Consider the following 21,331-nt stretch of genomic DNA (forward strand, 5'->3'; position numbering starts at 1 on the left):
TAAAGCCTTTTAGGTATGTTAAGGAATGTAAATGTGGGGTTTAGTTGGTTTTATTTCATTTTAGAATTTTTCTAGTATTTATTTTAACACATGTTTATTTTAGTGTGTTGATGGATGGTTCTCCTTTTAGGATGGTGGGGACTCATTCATCTTCCAGTTCCTCGTATACCGTCTAGCTCCACGACTTTAATAAACAGCTCCTGGGAGCCCAGCCTAAGAGATTGGAATACAATTCCGATGAAACCGACCTAGAAGAGATAATTGTTGACCATGTGGTCCTTAAATGTAGAGTCTGTAGAGGTTATTATAATAGATTTTTAGAGTTGGAGACTGGTCCCTCTGATGACCAAGACCTAGTAGTCGAGGTTATTCCAATGATCTCATCCAACTTCTCCGGCATTGAGTCTCATGTGACTGGGATTTCGAGTGGTGATCAGGGATTCGCCTCTTCTGAGAGCGAGTCAAGTATCCTGGGTATAGTAGACCTCGATCTTGATGGATAGGGGACTTGTGATATCGATTCAGACCCTATGTCTGAATCTGGTAGTAGTCGGGACTCGAAGAAGACCGAGAAGACCGAGTCAACCGATGAGTCTAGCTCTAGCAAGTCCTCTTTCTCAATAGAGTAAGTTTAGCCAGTAGGATAATTTTGTAAGAACAGTATATGGGTCTTTTTAGTTACTCTTTTGGTATATATAAGACTTTTTAGCAGAAAAACATGTATATATGTAAACTTAAATACTCGTATATGTGTATGAACTGAAAAGTTAAATATTAATAATATACTTATGGTTTGAAAATACTGACTTGTGTTATATTGTTAAGCAATGATTGAAGAAAGTTAACTATTAATAATACACTTTTGGCTTGAAAATACTGACTTGTGTTATGCTGTTGAGCAATGATTGAATTCATAATTACTTGACTTGTGTATATGTGACTGGCTTGGAAATTGTCTCTCGTACAGTAGTTGACTGCACATTTTAAGAAGAGATGGCTATATGTAATGGCCAAACTCCTCACAAAGATAATAATCTCAATCAAACAATAAGTGAGATGATAAGATCTAGAGTTACTCGTGCATCAACCTCAGAAAACCAAGTAAACAGCAATACACTAATGACCATAGCGGGTTCAAAATTTAAAATGAGAATACTAGAAATTCATAATGACCATAGCGGGTTTAAAATGCAATTTTTGGCACATTAAAAGCCTTGTAGGATGCGTTAGCATTTCATGTATGTAAAGACTTTTTCCATTCCAGTGATTTAATGTTGAACAATCATCTGATCAATAGTTCCCTCAAAACTGGGTGGAGATAGTTTCTTAAACTCACTCATACCTCTCCTTAATTTTGATTGTTCACTATTCTAGCCATTCATCTGGTTATGATCAATTTGATTTTGTTGTCTGATGACTACGAATGTCATCGCTTGTAGTGGTTCCATTAATGTGTTGCTATCTACTTGACTTCCTGATGTTAATACACAAGTAACTCTAGATCTCATCATCCAACTTATTGTTTGATTGAGATCATTATCTCTATGAGTTTGGTCATTACATATAGTCATCTCCTAAAATGTGCGGTCAACTACGGTACAACAATTTCTAAGCCAGTCACATATACACAAGTCAAGTAATTATGAATTCAATCATTGCTCAATAACATAACACAAGTCAGTACTTTCAAGTCAAAAGTATATTATTGATATTTAACTTTTCAGCTCATACACATATACAAGTTTATTGGTTTACATATATACATATTTTTCTATCAAAAAGTCTTATATATACACCAAAAGAGTAACTAAAAAGACTCATCTATTGTTCTTATAAAATTCTTGTACAATTTCTAAGCCAGTCACATATACACAAGTCAAGTAATTATGAATTCAATCATTGCTCAATAACATAACACAAGTTAGTATTTTCAAGCTAAAAATATATTATTGATATTTAACTTTTCAGCTCATACACATATACGAGTTTATTGGTTTACATATATACATATTTTTCTATCAAAAAGTCTTATATACACCAAAAGAGTAACTAAAAAGACTCTACTGTTCTTATAAAATTGTCCTACTGACTAAACTCTACTCCATCGAGAAAGAGGAGCTGCTAAAGCTAGACTCCTCATCGGTTGACTCGGTTTTCTCCGAGTCCTGTCTACTACCAGATTCAGACATAGAGTCTGAATCGATAACACAAGTCTCACATCCATCAAGATCGAGGTTTATTGTATCCAGGATACTTGACTCGCCCTCAGAGGAGGCGTGTTCCTGATCACCACTGGAAATCCCGGCCACATGAGACTCAATGCCAGAGAAGTCGGATGAGATCATAATGATTTCTGAGGGCGATGACTCTATTGGAATAACCTCGAGTAATGGCTCATAATCATCAAAAGGAACAGTCTCCGACTCTGAAGAATCTATTATAATAACATCTACTAACTCTTCATCCAAGGAGTCTGGTGCCGTATGGTCATCCAATATCTCTTCTGGATCGATCTCATCGGAATCGTATTCTCAATCTCTTAGACTGGGCTCCCAGGAGCTGTCTACTGAGGTCATGGAACGAGACTAGATATACGAGGAACTGAAAGATGAATGGGTTCCCGTCAACTTAAAAGGGGAACCATCCATCAACGCACTAAAATAAAATGAAAAAATAAAATAAACAAGTGTTAAAATAAATACTAGAAAAATTCTAAAATAAAATAAAACCAACTAAACCCCACATGTACATTCCTTAACCTACCTAAAAGGCCTTATTATAAAATATTTATATGCATACATGTGCATACATATATATACAAATAGATATGTCACATAATTGATTCATACTATAACACTCATCTAACGCATATATACTATCTTACTGTCATGTACTTGAAATTATTATATATACTACAAGCCTAGGCTCGACGTTAGAAGCCTTAAAGAGAAATATCACCAAGGATCTGGTTGATATTAAAAGTAAAATATTTTTGAAGAAAGCCATACTCATTAGAGGTGAGTTTATTTCTCACTAGTATTTTTTATAATAAAAAAATTCCATGAGTATTATGACAGTAACTCGTTTGCTCTGATTTTATAATAATTTCAAGTGACAATAAGATATTTTTGCTTACTACTCTTACAAAATTCTTAGGCTTAAAAAGAAGTATATGAATTAATTATTATTATATAGTTATTGTAATTGAATGTTTTTATAATGATCGCCCAGTGTTAATATTTTTCTAAATAAATCCCTAAATCTAAAATTGCTCTTAAATATTAGTAATATATTATTTTATTTATACTATTATTTTAGTTATTTTATTTTATTATAATTCATAAATAATAATTATAATAATTTAATTGATTACTGCTAATAATTGTATATACTTATTTTATAGATTATTTTATTTTATTATTTTTAAACAAATAATAGTTATAATATTATTGATAATTATAATTATTTAGGTTATATTTATTTAATAAAAGGTTAATAAGAAATAATGACATAGTTATAATTTATCAAAATTTGAGAGGGCAAAAATGGAAATTAAAAATTTTAACACACGTTCCTCTTTTTATAGTAGTATAGATTTGTGTCATTACCCATATTCTATCAAAAATTTAAAATTTAGGTCGTTGTATTTATGTGTGTATTTGTTTATTTATGTATTTATTTATTTATTTTTATCTGATATAAATATTTAGTATTTCTATCCATATTCTATCAATATAGTTATGGATATATTCGCATATATCAATATCCCTACGAATATATCTACAGAACCATACTCTTTTGCATCCCTAACCATACACCATTGCAAATTCAATTTCCCATCTTCCTTTAACTAAGGGACCATGTTCAGTAAACTAAAAAAACTCAACATTTTCTCATTCCCTTTTCCTTTGCTTCTACTGTTCTGCCAGCTAAAGGGGTTTGAAACTGAGTCTTTCAACAACTGATCCCCATCTCCGTTGTTTTACCAAGGCTTCAGTCCGTAACCTGGTTTTACAAAAAGTAAAAAAAAACATGATTATGAACTTAGACGGCTCTAGTCATAGTAACATTTGGCTTTTTTTTGTGCGAGGAACTTTGGCTTAGTACCAGCCAAGTAACCTAGACCTGGGTCCCCCTTCACACTCCAGGCCCAGGTGAATAGCAAGTGTAGCAATGCCTAATAGTTATAAATTGGGACAAGCATGCCATAGACATGGATCGACCCTTGGCCTTTTGAGCCAATGCCCCAAACCCCAACCATTAGGCCACTTGCAAGGGTACATCTGGCTGCTTTAACATATCAAAAGATAACTAATCCTTGATAGTGTGCTAAATAATACTCCCAAGGCTATGCTCTGCGAACATAAGCAAAGCATATACCCACAACTGGAAAATCTCAGATGTAGTAACAAAGGTAAAGTGGAAAGTTAACTGATTCTACAACAGATGATGTGTCAAATTTTTGTTCTGCTTTTTAGATTAACCGTCTGCCATTAGATCTTTGCTTGTCATGAGAGTCATCTTCAATTAGGCGTATGGACACCGAGATGAATATAATAAATACATTATATTTATACTCAGGAAATACAATCAAAATCTTGTAACAAACTCAATCTCACCAGTCCAAGAAAAAAGTCATCGCAGTTTCTTAACATCAAGGCTTGCCTTAGTAGAAGGTTTGAGAAGCGATGGGGAAAGGATGTGCAATGAGATGAGGGATGGACATCCCTTTTGGTCTTCATGTTTGGTTGGAGAGAGACTGAGGGGAGGTTGACCATTTTCTAGTTTATTTTCTCTCACATCTTGCGTCCTCTCCATTTGGGGGCAATTTTCTCTACATAATTTATGTTCATTTTGCGTTTTCTCTCACTTTATGTCACCTCACCTTACCTCACCTCCCCCCAACAAACTCCCTACCAAACATGATTTCTAGTTTTGTCCCACACCCTACCTCCCCCTCACCTCCTACCAAACCATGCCTAAGTAACACTATTGAATTCTTTTTGACAAATAAATTCATTCATACTCAAAACTGTGGATAAACAGAGGCCACCTTTTCCTGACCACTTTCAGAATTCTCACATCCATAAACCATATATGTATAAGTAGGAAAATTAAACCAACAGAAAGTAACATGGACATATTAAAATGAGTCTGGTATAATATATGCATTCTTTCTTGAAAGGACAAGTGCGAACAACAAAAACAAAGGTTAGGAAGGAGAAGAATGCCCTGTCAAATTAGTAATAGTCTAAGATCAGAAAAAAAGTTTGTTGTTCTCACCCAACAGAGGTCTTATCCATTTCTGATTTAGATAGAGTTATCGTAATCATTGAGACATGTCTGGTGGTTTCAAGCCTGTAAAACACAAAATACATACATCATATTGAATAACATACACATCTAAAAAACATAACTAACTTCACAGCATATCCATCAAGTATTTATTAGGAATGCAAATGTCTGTATATTAATAGTCTTCTTACGGAAGCAGGCCTTCCTCTAATGGCTCCCATGTATCAGTGATGTCAGTAGATCCAATAGCAGTAATTTGATGAAGACCCTCGATCCTTCTCTGCACCAGAAGCATATTTATATATGATGCGTCGACATTGCAAAGAACACAAAAACCACAAGAACGTAGACTGAAGGACATGCAGTGAAGTTTTTCACTTCTGAGGGAACAAGACCATGATTAAGATATATATCTAGAAATGACTTGCCTTAATTAGTTCCACGATCATAACTGTTTTGTTGATAGCTCTTCCCATTGCCTTGAACATGATCTCATTTGAACCTTTTTCCTTGAAACCAAATGTGCAAACAATTTTTTTAAAAGGAATATAAAGTGGTGAAAATATGGTGCAATCAACTGTGTACAAAATAAAAATAAGTGAAATGGAGAAATACAAATGAATATGAATAAGATCATAGCTGAACTATGATATTTAAAATGCAAATAACAAAATGATCTTTCCAAAGAATACATAGGACTTGCAAGACATAAAAATGTCTATGAACACAGATTATGAACATGTGCAATGCAGGTAAAAGTTTGTGCTATTTTCTCAAATAAAAATAGTTCATGGTAGTTTTGTGCAAAACTCCTCAAGTTTTATGAAATGTTACTCTTACATTTGAATTTTGAAAGTCTTAAAGAGCTGATAAAAGTTCTACTCTAAGTTACCCAGACACACATTTGGGCTCCCAAAGTGTTCAATACAAGATATCCCCATGTCAGACTTCGACTCCTTGGAAACTCCTTGAACATATGCACACATTATTCAAACTTGTACTCAATTATATAATACATTTTTAATTTAAAACAATCGTCATACACCTCTTGCAAGCATATCTTACATTTCATATCCAACTTCTTTAAATATGAACTTTGATGAAACCTTTCTATCCAGGTATTTAGTGTTATCATCTAAGACTCAATTTTCTTCGGCTCATTTCCACTTTTGTTGCAAACCTCTTCTCAAGTGTCTAAGTTGCTCTTTAATAAAGAACTGCTTGAACTTGATTCAGTGTGGATTCCAAGGCCTAATTATCTGGAACCATTACGAATTAGCAATACTAACAAAAGATAGGGACCATAAAATGATGTGTAAATTTTCTTTTTAAAATTAGTATTTTAACTAGGAAAACTACAGATGATTGAGGCTACTATTTTTGTCAATGTTTCAAAGCTTTCCACAAACTAAGAGTTTCAACAAGTTGCTACCAAATTAAATATTCTGATAGTCTATGCAGCACCTTTAGCTATAGGTGAATTCATGACTAACGTATCATAGGACTTTTAGTTTTCTGGAGTTACCAAAGGCGGCAATCGCTTCTCACATCAGAATTTCTATAATAGGCCTATATGTGAACGTACAACTGAAAAATGTCAGTGGACCATTTACAAAAAAATGTTGGGCTCTTCTAATATCGCTTCTCCAAATCTAAAGTATTTTAAATAAATCCCCTAAAAGATGTATATTTTAATTAAATCCCTCAAATCACACAAGTTGAGCCAAGTAGGCAATGTTTTAAAAAGCAATTTAGGTGCATGCGGTGCCCATGCCGACCGCCTAAGTCTTGGGAGCACTTAAGGGAGCGTGGGCCCATTACACAGAAGGCACCACTTAGGTCTTGGACATAACTTACTCCATTGTGCCTTGTGTAACATTGCAAGTAGGTCTCTCATGTTAGAATTTAGTACCTTTAACCCCTAATAGACATAACACCATTAAACTTTGCCATTTTACCCTCATCTTCATTACAAACTTTCAGCTATACCTATAATGGTAAGCTCCCTTAACCCATTAAAAACCGAACTAAATCCTTCATTTTCCTCTCTTTTTCATTGCTTTCATTTGCCTTCCTCTCCTCAATCTAGTTTGGTGTTTCTCCAAGAAAATTTGTAATCTCAATCTTTGCAGTGATTTCTAATAACAACTATGTCTTCGTACAACGAAAATTTGGTAAAGGATGCGAGTTATAATGGAAAGTGTTGGAGTTGAAGGTCATGTATTATAACATTAAGGGCCTACTTGATACAACTTTTGAGATTCAGAGGATTTATTTAGAATATGTGTTTCAGGGGACTTATTTTAAAATACTTAGGTCTGGTGGATCATTATAAGAAAAGGCTGTTTTTTTTGAAAAAGTTTCCACACTAATCATTGTTATATTTCTTTAACAAATATCAGAAAAAACTAATGTTATATTTCTTTAACAAATATAATGACTTAAATCTCACAACGCATTTTCCTCCTTAATATACCACAGAATGTATGAAAAAGAAATGCATAGACCATTTTGCATAGGTAACAAATAATTAGGGGAAATATCAGATGCTCTAGCAAAATAAAGAGATTAAAAAAGGAGTTAGAAGAGACTTTATATATCCATACCAGAAGAAGAGTGGTCGCATATGTGATGTAGCTTCGCATTCTTCCCTGTGTTGTAATTCGAATCTCGTTCTCATTTATAGGAGCTTCTTCCCTAGGCTTCTCCACTCTCTGGTACCGATCCATCTTCTACCACAAACCCAAAAAAAAAAATGTTTAATCACATGAATTCCCAATAAAATGTAACTGAAAGTATTCAGATCTACAAACTTGTATTGAAATCTTATAAGGGAGCAATTGAAAAAGGTCAAAGCAACAATAAGAACCTTAACTAAAAGTTTTGGGTTTTAACACTCCAATGCGAGAAAAACAAAAGGAATATTCTTCTCTGAGAAAAAGCATCAAATCTAAAGTAAAGATTTGCATAAAACTTTTAAAAGAACGAAACTTTCGGACAGAACAATAAGATTAGATAAACGCTCAAAATTAAAAAATAATAATAATAACTAGGGTTTCACTCATTGAAATGAAGCAGAACCCTAAGCAACATCTAAACCCTAACCCTAAAAAAACAAAGATCAAATACAAGAAAACCAACAGATCAACGAAGCACATTACAGCTTAGGGTTTCGTTCGTCGAATTAATTTCAAAAAATAAAGATAAAAAATCAAATAAATTTTAAGAAAATTACCTTTTAGGGTTTCGGTTCTTCGGGATGCCCTCTTCTACGGCTCGTTATCCTCTTTTTTCGCTCTAACAATTCACGAGTCGGGTAACCGCCACCGCCTCATAAACCCGCGGCCCCCAGCAGAAGCGAACGGGCCTCTTCCTAGGGTTCTGATAAGTTACGAAAATGCCCCTCAATTTTTCTCGAATTCCTAATGAACCTGTTATGTTGCGTGCACGTGGCAAAAAATTCTGGTCCTGGTAGAACGGGAGTAACGGGAGTTGCAGCCTTGCAGGCCAGTTTTGAGATTTCTGGGGAAGGATAAGAGATTGGGAACTCACATAAACAATTCAATTTTTTAATTAATGCATTTTTTTTAGATATTAGCAATTTTTATATTTTAAACACAGCCCCTCAAAAATTGCTATTAGGTGAGCCAAGTCTTAAATTATTCTTAAATTAGCTCCTCACGTAATGGCAATTGCTTCTAGGTCCTCTGATTCTTAACTTAATTTGTTATTAGGCCCTCCAATCAATAGTAAAAGTAGCAAATAGAGGAATTAATTTGAAAAACTTATGAGGATTGGAGGACCCAAAAGCAATTCCAACTTTTTAGGGACTAATTCCAAAATTATTTATTCGAATTGAGGAGCCTAATAACACTCTTCAATCAACAACATTTTCCTATGGCTAAAAGGTAAATAGGACTCAGTTTGGTAACGCTCTAAAATTGGGCAACGTTTGGACTTGGTCCAGTTAAAGAGAGTTTTTTTTTTTTTTGTCAAAAACTAGTTTGTATCTTAGAATTTGAACTAGTTTAATTATAGACCTGGAGAGAGCTACTTCACAATTAATTCGGTTCCCTTCAAAAACAGTTCTACGGGCAACTTTGGCCTATGTTTAATGAGTTGTCAAACACGCTTGTTTGATGGTACGCTTGTGCAAGGTCTATGTTTTTTTTTTCATTGTTTTTCTTTTCTACCTTTTTAGAGATCTTCTAGAAATGTTATTAATAAAGTCTTATTGATAAACGTCTAACCTTAATCTTCATGTTATTTCCAATATAGTATAAAACCAACAAAATGTTGAGTACAAATTCTATCGTAATATTTGTATAGAATATATTGGTTTAGCGCCATTCATGGAGATAATAAAAAGGACAAATTTAAAATATGTTATGTCATTTGTCATATTTATAACTGAGAACACCCTATCTATATAGACTTTAAAGGATGTTCTAATAGAAAATTAGCATCGACATCATGTAGAGGTCTCTTATGTGACATTAAAGAGTTGATGCGTCGTGAATGGGAGCTTCAAGTTGCATCTGAAGAGAATATAGGGAAAATGGTAGAAAACAGGTTCGGACTTCCAGCGGTCGACCGCGAGCGGCGCGACGGTCGACCGCAAACGTGCACACAAGCTGGAAAAGTCTCTGGACTTTTCGCGGTCGACTGCCAGTAGCGCGGCGGTCGACTGGCCAAACCCTGTAATTTTTTTCAGTCTCTGTTGTTCTGTCCGGTTGACCGCACGTGGCTCTGCGGTCGATAGCGAGTCGGGCTAGGTCTGGACTTTGGTTTCCTGTTCACTTTTGTGATTGTGTTTTGATATATAATCAAACATGTTTTTTCTAGGGTTTCAATCAGAGATTTTAGATTGTACTGAGCATATTGAGAGGGAGAACTTGTGAGCAAGTTGAGAAATTTGGTTTATGGTTTGTGTGAGTGATTTGTGAGATTGTAACCCTTTGTGCTCTCCTTGATTAGTGGAATCTCCACATCCTCTCTCCGTGGACATAGGCAATTTGTCGAACCACATATGTCTCTATGTTAGATTTGATTTGTCGTATTTGGATTAAATTGTGCTCGCGTGTGGTTGGTTCTCTTCTCCCGTGATCACATATTCGTTCGGTGTGTGAGCACGCTTCCGCATAGGCGTGCAACAATTGGTATCAGAGCTCAGATTTGAGATCTAGGGTTTTGGATTAGGTAGAGAAAGATTCAGTTTGGAAGCTTGGTTCTTGAAGTTCTAGGCTTCGGCGGAGATAGAGTTTAGAGTTGTCGTTGAAGATCTTGCTTTCCTCGTGTGGTTAGGAGTTCTATTTTGAATTCAATCTAGGGTTCAGTTGGGTAATTCCCTAATTCTTTCAAAGTTTGAATCTTTCTTTGCAATTTGGAGTTTGTGAGTATAGGTGAAGAAGTTTGTGAAAGCAGCAAGATGACGGGTACAGTCCAAGTTGGTTTTCAGAACACCAAAATTAGTGTGGTGAAGTATGATGGCAAGATCAATTTTAGTTTGTGGATGAGCGATGTACAAGATGCGCTCAATGCTCAGAATTTGGAGGAGACCATCATGGTCTATGAGAGGTCACCAAAATATGAAGAGACGATATAGGAAAAGATGAATAGGAATGCGTGTGGGGTGATCAGGTCCTGTTTGAAACAGGAGTTGAAGTATGATGTGATTGGGGTAACGTCTGTAATGAAGATATGAGAAATTCTTAACAACAAGTATCTTACGAAGAGTGTTGAGAACATATTACACTTGCTGCACAGGTTATTCAGATTTCAGATGTCCAGGGGCACCTCACTAGCAGTCCATGTTAAAAAATATACTAAGTTGTTGTCGGACTTGGCCAATATGGATGAGAAGATATCAGATAAGTACAAGGTTATTATTCTTTTGGGCTCCTTACCGGATAAAGAGTATGATATCTTTGTGCTTACATTGTTGAACGGGAGATCTTCTATCACTTATAGTGAAGTGACTAACGCTTTGACAAATTATGATTTAAGGAGGAAGGACAATGAGACTTCTCGTGCTAGTACTTCAGGAGAGGTCTTGTCTACGAAGGGAAGAAGCTCATATCCGAGAGGTGGTAATAGAGGCAGGTCGAAGTCAATAGGTCATTGTTAAACCCTAGAGTGGGTGATTAGGATCTTATGCTAATCTAATCTGATTTTATGTTAATTAAAACTTATTAATAAATTATTCTTACAAAATAGATATACAATATGTTATGAACAAGAATATACAATATGAACAAAGAGATATATCCTATATGGTGAAATATATGCAAGGATATATAAACACAAGTGTAAATAAATGTGACACAATAAAGAGATGAAAGCGATATATGATGTGAGCACAAATAAAGATGAACGCCAAGTAAACACAAATACACAATATGTTCACGAGGTTCGGTCCCCACGACCTACGTCCCCGCTCCTCACCTCGAGGAGATCTCCACTATCACAACCCGATTTGGAAGCCAGAACTTCTACACACTCGGTTTTCAAGCTCACTGAAAACTCTCACAATTAATCACTATGCAATCACACTATACACACTAAGTGTTGGTCTCTAGCCCGTGTCCTCCTCCTCAAATGCTCGGATACAACCTCTCCCTAGGTTTGTCAACTGACGCCACTCCTCTTGGATTCGACCCCGTCTCTCACCACACACTTCTCTCGGTGTACAAGTGTATTATAAGTGATACTCACAATATAAGCTTAAATACAATGTTTTGTTCTCTATAATGAATGAGAACACAATGAAGCTCACTCTCACTAATTCAAACACCAATACCCACTAATATATTGTATGAAATAATCTAAGCTCAATAAGGGTGTGTGTGATAAATGAGAACAATGAAATTCTAACTCAATTTAATATAACAAGATATGAATATAAAATTGTGTAATGATCGTAAATTTTTAATACTGGTTTAAATAATTTTTCTAGTATTTAAATATTAACTTTTATTTTCTAAAAGAGTAATTATATTTTTCCCGATTTTATAGAATTTTCTATAATTTAAAAATCTGGTTTTATATTTATTTTAATGGTTTTGCTAATTATAAATTAAATTATTATGGTAAAGGCTTTTTTAATTAATATTTGGTTATTCATTATTGTTATTATTTTTATTTGTATTATTAATTATATTGTATAAAATTTTAGTCGCACCCCCTTATTCCTACCTCTATTTATAGCTATCAACTGATCAGCATGACTGTTAATCTGTTTATCTGATTTTTCCCCCGGTTCCCTTGTATCAGCCACTCTCTCTCCAATCAATATCTTTCTCTCTCTTGCCCTCTCTCCCCTACCCCTACTCCTCCGTGTTTTCCTCCCCAAATCCCTCCTCGTGTTCACCCTCTTCTTCTCTCTCTTCTCTTATTTCACGCACGCCCACGTCCTCTCTCTCTCTCTCTCTCAATTCTTCTCTCCAGCTCACCATCTCACTTTCTCTCACTATCACTTTCAGTCTCTCTCGTTTTCTCTCAGCTCTCTCTCTTTATCTCTCTCAGCCCTTCTCTCTATCTCTCTTCATCTCAATATCTCTCTCTCTCTCTCTCTCTCTCCCTCTCTCTCCATCATCATCACCACCTCACCGACGGGAACCGCGCTCCTGACGCCACGACGAGCGCGTCGTGACGGCACGTCCCATCATCATGCCACCCCCTCTTCGAGCTCCAACTGTGACGAGCCCACTCTCCAGTCCATTTCACTGTCGCTCTCCCCAACGCGACCGCTGCGAGCTCCTTCGCACCTGCAGGCTCCCGCTGAAGCTGAGCTCGCCTAGCTCCGTCACTCTATAGACTCCCCGCCACTGCTCAGGCCAGCCCGTGCCATCATCTTCGCCACACCGCCTCCCCTCACCACCGGAACCTGCCCCGACACCCGCTGAACCACCTCCGCGACCGTCGAGCAGCCTCCTCCTTCCTTGCCTCCCTCCGCTGCCCTTAGGCCATCGGCATTTGACCCAGGGATCCAACACAGTGACCGCACGCCCTGCAGCCCTGCCTCCGCCTGCGCCTGACTTGGCCCACGGCCAATCGCCTTGGCAACTGCCGCGTACGAGCGCCAAGCCCGGCACCTCCTCTCTCCATTGTGACCAGCCGAGACAACCGTGCTGCACTCCTCCGCACGCCACCGAGCTTCAACCTCACAACTCCCCAAAGTCGACCCGCCGACACCAGTCGCTTCGCGCTCCACCTCGTGCTCCTCAGCCGGCGTTCCTTGCTTACCACAGCTGCTAGGCTCCGCCCTATGCCGCTGCGCTACCCCCTCAATCCACAACGAACGTGCCCTTTGAATCGCGACCACTAGTAGTGGACAGCCAACCGCCCGTTCCCCCCGCCCCTCGCTCGACGCCGCTGCGTGCGTTACGCAAAATATGCGAGCAAGTGGAGCAGACGGCAACCCCCAGGCCCTCAGATCTATCCGTACTCGTGTAGTGTAGGCACCGCCACTCATCATCAGGCCCCTTGGCCTCATAGGCAAGATCATACTTGCTCATATCTAAATTTTGTATTTATTATGAATTATCTGTAATTTTAGATCAGATATATTTATCTGCATGGGATTGTTTGATGAATAATATTAGATAAATCATAACTGTGTGATAAATAGTATTTTTAGAATAATTATGATAAATTAAAAGAATTTATTTCGACAGCAAAAATATTTTTGGATAATTATATAAATAAAAAATAATTTATTTGAGAATGAAATCATTTTAGGAAAATTATAATAATTTAAAAGGAATTATTTTGGAAAAAGAATCATTTTAGAATAATTATATATATATATATATATATATATATATATTGGAAAAAGGGATTATTTTGAGATTAAATTAAAAGAATTTAAATTGTAAAAGGAATTATTTTGAAGTAAATAAATTTATTATTTTAGAAGATTATTTTAGAATAATTTTATGATTCAAATTCTTAATTTTGATTATCTGATATGCTATGATATTATTGTACATGATTAGTTGCATTGACTGTTCCTTGTTGTGATTGAGAATCGTTAGGAGTTTATAACTATAGTAACATGTGTGACATGAATAAGACCTAGAGGCTTGTGTGTTGTTGACTTAGAAAGCACAAGAGAGTTGGGATGGGAAAGTCAAGATTCATGTGATCGGATAAGGCTGTTGATGTATCTTCCAGGCTCGCACCAGTGGTCGGTGTCGCCACTGGGTTGGTTTGTAGGGCTAAAGTGAAGTGTGTACATCACTTTGGTCAGTGGGAATTTATTTCGTCACCTGAGTTTTGTTTGAAGTTCGGACCAGGTATAAATGGATTGCGTGTAGTCCTCTAGGCCGCATGTATAGCGGGATTGGATGCACGTAGGGGATTTGTGAACAGTCAGTTATCCGATGACAGGAACGTTGACTCTATGTGAGATATGTATCAGTGACCTGTTATAGAATGACTAGTTACACGACATCATTACTTGGATGATTTTGAGTTGTTGTGAGATACGGACCAGCTATATTTCTTTTCATACATAGATCAGGATTAATATTTAATTATCTACAATTCGAGACATATGGTATATACATGAGGGTTTCCTTGTTTGGATTATTTCGCTCGACGTACTACGTCTCGAGTTGTAGATTTTTAAATATTAATTCCATCTAGTGTATGACTCTGTACTTGGATGATTATTCTGATCGCTAGCTGCATGACCTCGTTACCCGATTGATTTTAGATTATTCTGATTATTCTATTCTAATAGTAAATTATATTTAAATTATTAGTATTTTAGTTGCATGTTTCCATTGTTATTACTATTATTGCATTGGTCGCACGATTGTTTCTATTTTTCCTTTTGGGATCTTGTCGTGTGCCATGCACGCTGATGTACTCCTTTCCTCTCGGGATGTACGTCAGATTTAGAGGACGGACAGCTACAGTTCGGAGTAGTACAGGAGCCAGAGGATCCTCCGCAGGAAGGCTTTGCAGACGGAGCAGAAGAACAAGTCGAAGCTTAGTTACCTTTTTTAGTTTGTTGATGACCCTAGTTTACTTTTGTAGTACTTTTATTTTTTGCCGGATAGTTGTATTTTATATTTTTTCCAATATTTTATTCAGATAGTTTTGTATAAGGGCATATTTGGCTCGAATATTATGTCTGGGATGATGTTTCAGTTATGATATGTATTTTTTTGTTCTGAGTTGTTTGTTATATTCTCGCTACTGTGATCGGGGACCTGTGCCTTCGCTTTATATTTGCTTGACGCTTAGCGTATTAGATTGAGTAGAAGGGGTCTAGTACTTATTTCTCCTTAGTCTAATATGTCGTGGGCTTGTTCACGTTCTGATTTCCTAGTATTTTGGGAAGCAGTGCGTGACAGGTTTTTTGTTGGTGGCCCACGTAGGTCACGGTCCCGGTCCTGGTCCCGATTTTAAAAAATATCAAATAAATTCTAAAAAATGTAAAACTTTGAGAATAATTTATAAACATGATATTAAACATATTTGTGAAGAACTTTTGGAAATTACATTTGCCATTTGTAAAAGATCATCATTTTAGCAAATGGGCACATATATGTGTAAATATGTAAACATATACATTTGATTTTGATAAAGAGGTGTATTGCAAAACTTTTGTAAAACATTTTTATAAACAATATATAATGTAAACATGATGTTAAACCAAAGTCACATTGTTTTCACGAGACAAAACAACTGTGTGTGTATAAATATATATTGAGAGCTTAGAAAATAATACACGATATATACAATAATACCTAAGTGATTGTAAACATGGCTGATCTGGATCTTTAACTCTGATATAATACACGATATATACAATAATACCTAAGTGATTGTAAACATGGCTGATCTGGATCTTTAACTCTGATATAAACTTGTAATAAGCCACAAATACCTAAGTGATTGTAAACATGGCTGATCTGGATCTTTAACTCTGATATAAACTTGTAATAAGCCACAATCACTAGGAAATAAAATTAGTTATAAATTATTTGTAAAATCATCAAAACAAAACAAGAGTGTCGGTTCAAAACCAGAACCCTAATAGCCATCACCAGCTAGGAAAGAACCAATATGCATTCTACAAGAAGCAGGGACATTGTAAGGGAGACTGTCCAAAGATCAAGGAGAAGGAGAATAGCAAGAAGAAGGGCCCGAAGGCCAATGAGGTGAATATTACGTAAGGCAATGATTCTGATGATTCGAGCTTTTCTCTTTTGATTACTCCGAAGGTGAACCATTTGGATGCATCAGATTGGATGCTTGATTCTGGCACTACTTATCATGTGACTCCTAGGCAAGATTGGTTTTCATCATTTGGGAGACTAGATGGGGGTGTTGTTGTCATGGAAAATGATTAATCATATGACATTTGTGGGATAGGTACCGTGAGAATTCGGATGCATGATGGAGTAGTCCGTGAATTGAAGGTGGTAAGATTTGTTCCTCAGTTGAAGAAGAATATTATCTCAGTTGGAGCTTTGGAGGCAAAGGGATTCAATGTGACCTTTGAGGATGCTGAAGCAAATGTTATTAAGGGATCTTTGGTGATGATGAAGGGAGTCCACCGTTAGAACTTGTATTATCTGAAGGGGAGAATCATGATTGGCCAGGTTGCTTCAGCTATTTTAGATACGGACATTAGCAAGACTTTGGTATTTCAGATTGGGGCATACAAGAGAGAAGTCACTGTAGGTATTGTGCAAGCATGGGCTATTGAAGAGGGCCAAGAGTGGAAATGTTGATTTCTATGAAAACCGTATACTTGGTAAGAAGACGAAGGTGGAGTTCAGCACTGCTATTCATAGAACGAGGGGCATCCTGGACTACTTGCACACAGATGTTTGGGGTCCCACCAAGACTGCATTACTTGGTGATCGATATTGGTTCGTCACGTTCATTAATGACTATTCTAGGCGTTGTTAGATGTACATCATAATGAAGAAGAGTGAAGTCCTAGATATATTTGTGGAGTGGAAGAAGAGGTCAGAACTGCAGACTGAGAGAAAGATCAAGACGTTACGATCCGATAACGGTGGTGGATACACATCAGGCCCCTTTCAGCAGCTATGTCGAGACGATGGCATAGAGAGACACTTCACAGTTAGTCATACACCTATTTGTTAGAAAATTTGTAGTAATGAAAATGATGAAAGAATCGTATTTGATTTTATTCTCTCTAACTGCTTAGAAAAAGAATGTTTACAACTCTCTCAACCTCAATTACAATTTGAATTTCCTAATTACAAAAAAGAAGAGAATTGATCTGAATTCTCCCCTTTGTTTAAGTCTGGGTTCTTCACAGTGGTGATGGAGTACCTTCCTCGAATGCTCACGTTGAGTTTGCTCTCCGTTGATGATCCGAACGTCTTGTTTCACTAGAACGATATCTTCTCCTCATGATTTGACGTCGAGGAGAACTTGCGTGGCAAGTTTGAAACTCTTGATGAGTTGATAAGCCAGAGCGAGTTTAAACTCTTGAAAAAAAGTTGATTTGAACCAAATTCGGTTAACAAGCCAAGGATGTAAGCTCCAAGAACTTTCTATTGCCGAGGATGCTCCAAGATGATCTGCTCAAGAGTTTGCTGATCTCTCTTTTTGCGATCTTTTTGATGCAAAAAGTTGATCCCCGAATTCAATTAAGTTTATGATATTTATAGGAGATTAATGGGTGTAACTGCCACCTTAATCCGCTCCTTAATGGGGGACGTAATCCCCTCAAATCGTAGAAATGATTTTGGAACCATTCAGCTCATGTTTGAGCGAGTCAAACTCCAAAATTGGTGTTCTGAACATGATATATGCGTCCTGGGCTCGGGACACAGGGTTGGGATCTCTGTTGGTGGCTGGGAACGCAAAGGTCATCGTGTGCTTGGAACTAAGAACGTAGAGGCCACGTTACATTTTGAATTTGAAACACAGAGGTGAACTATGTGCTCTAGATCTGGAACGCAGAGTTGGACTCTGCATGAACTCCGTGTTTTGTACATGGAACGCAGAGTTGGGCTCTGCATGAACTCCGCATTTTGGACCTGGATTTTGCGTTTTGAGTCCACGAACTCTGCGTTATAAGTCTACAAACTCTGCATTTTGACTTTAGGATGCAAAGACGAGCCTCAGGCAGGCTTGACGAGCTTTAGGCTAAGTTCAATGTTCCGACAAAGTTCAGTCTTGCAGACGGACTTCAGAACATAACTTGTTGCGAAGAACATATCATAACTTTCAAACCGTAAGTCGGAATTAGACGAATTATATATGAAAATCGGCTATCTCGATGAGATGGAGCCAACCAAACCTACCCCATATGGTTCAATGTGCTCTTGTCCATTTTGCCAAATTTCTCATGGTTTGAGATATATCCGTGTTTTGATTTGAAGAGACCGTCAATTTGTAGTCTCTTTTGCTAGAGCTTTGTAAAGATCATCACCTTGTAACCTTCATCTTAGCTCCTTAAAAATATGAGAGTTATCATATTGTCACTCCCGATGTTAATTGTTAAGGTTGTTGATTAGAGCTTTCATTAGTTGTTGTGAAGATCGTTAGATTGTAAACTTCATCGATCTACGTAAAAGTCTTTAAATTATAGCCTTCTAAAATCGTCAGATTGTAACTTCCATCATCGGTGTTTGATGGGGGATCATCTATCTATAGTGATTTTTAGACAACCTACAGTACCCTCTCCAAAGTTTTTGAAAGTTCGCGGTTAACTGGGATGAATTTTCGAAATACTTTAGATCTCAACTCTGATCTTGGAGCTGTTGATTTCTTATCATAAAGGAGTTGTTCTCTGCACTCACTTTGAATGCATCTTGGTTGAAGGTATTTGCCACATAGGACCCTTGTGTTTTTTATTTGGAACCCGGTGTAACCTCGACGTTGTGGTTTTTGTAATACGGGTCTGACCTTGGCGTTTTGACTTGAGACATGGAGGTGGCTTTCATGCATTTTTGACTAAGTCTTTGAGACTTATCTTTAGCTCATTTGTTTCAAGTCTCGGCTCACATCCATTAAGCTAATGGGCTTGAAAACATACATAGAATTTTTGGCAAACCCTCAGCCATCAACGGATTTGATAAACCTTTACCGACTACCGTTTGAGTCCGGCTAGCATGTGAATTATTTGAATTCGTTTCATATGTAACGTTGTGCTAAGAGAATGAACCTCTTAGACTTGATGCTATGATTTTGAATACATAGTCTTTGTCATTTTCATAGGAAAAGACTAACCGGCAACGTGTGTTAGGCGTGGATTTATCTCTAATTAGGGATCAAGATAAAGTCCCACATGCGTATAAGACATGTATTTTGGCGTTATTAATAACGGCCTGTCACCATGTTGAATACATGAGCTTTGTTATTTTTACGGGAATGCGCTTCCCGGCAGTACGTGTTAGATACAGACTTATCTCTATTTAGGGATTGAGATAAAGTCCTCCATGCGTGTAAAGCATGGATTTCGGCATTATTAATAACGACATGCCATGATTTTGAATATGTGGGCTTTGCCATTTTCACGGGAATGTACTACCCGACATCACGTGTTAGATGCATACTTATCTCTATTTAGGGATCAAGATAAAGTCCCCCATGCGTGTAAGATATGGATTTTGACGTTATTAATAACGACCTACCACGATGTTGAATACGTGAGCTTTTGTCCTTTTTACGGTCAAAGAATAACCGGTAACGCGTATTAGGCGTTGACTTATCCCTACTTAGAATTCGAGATAAAATTCCCCATACATGCGAGGTATGGATTCGGAGATTATTAATTTAATGATAATCACTAGCTATGATATTGAATGTGTAGACTTTGTCACTGTTTCTTCCTGTGTTATATTTTCACTTGAAGCACTGAAAGAAAGTTGAAAGTACGAGAGATGTAGTATTAACTTGGCATAAATTTTCACTTAGAATAAAATTCAGAAATTTTCTTTATTATCACTAGGATAATTCCAGAAAATCTTTAATCCACTGAGGATTTTATAATGAAAACTTATTATTCTTGTTAAAAAAGGATTAACAAGTTCATTAGGGGGTTGACTATTAGAGGTATGGTGTTAACCTAATAGTATTTTATAGGCCTATCACTCTATTGAAAAGAATCGATAAGTTGATTTGATCGCCAGAGGTGTGATATTAACTTGACGGGTATGTGGACCTATTGCTCTATTGAAGAGAGTTAATAAGTTGATTTGGTCATCAGAAGTGTGATATTAATTTGACAGTAATTTATTACGACCGGAGCAACTTTGTGGACTTATCATCCTATTGAAGAGAGACGATAAGTTAATTGTCAGAGGTTTGGTGTTAACATGACGGGAATTTATTACGATCGGAGTAATTTTGTGGACTTATCATCATATTGAAGATGATTAATAAGTGGATTTTGTCAGAGGTGTGATATTTAACATGATAGGATTTGTGTTGAGATTAGAGCAACTTTATGGACTTATCATCCTATTGAAGAGGATTGATAAGTAGATTTCGTCAGAGGTATGATATTAACGTGACAAGATTGCGTTGCGATGAGAGTAACTTTGTGGACTTATTATCCTATTGAAGATGATTAATAAATAGATTTTGTCAGAGATGTGGTGTTAACATGACAAGATTTTGTACTTGTGATTTGAACAAGATTTTGAAGACTTAGCGTCATGCTGGGGAAGATTGTGATTTGAGCAATTTTTGAGGACCTATCATCCTATTGAAGATGATTGATAAGTTGATTATCATAGGTGTATTATTAACGTGACAAATTAGGAGCGATGCAAACTGAATTCATACTTCGTGGGGGTATGATCATCAAAAATATAATGTTAACTCAACGATGTAAAATATTTGTTACTCTTAATCCAGTGGATTCCAAGTAACCAACCCCTAGTCTTAATTAAGACTTAGCAGGGGAAGAAAAGGAGGTAGACATGGCATATTGCCTTGTGGGCCACTATCCATCAAGTCGGAGTAGATGCCCATCACCTGGTAGGTCACTATCTAACGAGTTTGACTTTCAGAGGTAATTGTTAATGTA

General features: G+C 36.7%; 1 protein-coding gene across 2 annotated transcripts in view; it reads right to left on the reverse strand.

The window, feature by feature from the left end:
- The window catches only part of LOC109821845 (ribonuclease P protein subunit p25-like protein), a 16,229-nt gene extending 7,546 nt beyond the window's left edge, over positions 1-8,683 (reverse strand). The window contains exons 1-5 of one of the 2 annotated variants that reach the window (XM_020388004.1): positions 8,531-8,683; positions 7,902-8,024; positions 5,724-5,804; positions 5,487-5,575; positions 5,284-5,358 (exon numbers count right to left, since the gene is read on the reverse strand). In XM_020388004.1, the coding sequence (XP_020243593.1) occupies positions 5,284-5,358; positions 5,487-5,575; positions 5,724-5,804; positions 7,902-8,024 (368 nt within the window). In that variant the 5' untranslated portion in view covers positions 8,531-8,683. Of the gene's footprint in view, positions 1-5,283; positions 5,359-5,486; positions 5,576-5,723; positions 5,805-7,901; positions 8,028-8,530 lie in introns of both variants that reach the window. The other variant, XM_020388000.1, reaches the window with a different exon arrangement.

Source organism: Asparagus officinalis, chromosome 1 (assembly GCF_001876935.1).
Source record: "Asparagus officinalis chromosome 1, Aspof.V1, whole genome shotgun sequence".
In the NCBI taxonomy this organism is placed as follows: domain Eukaryota; kingdom Viridiplantae; phylum Streptophyta; class Magnoliopsida; order Asparagales; family Asparagaceae; genus Asparagus; species Asparagus officinalis.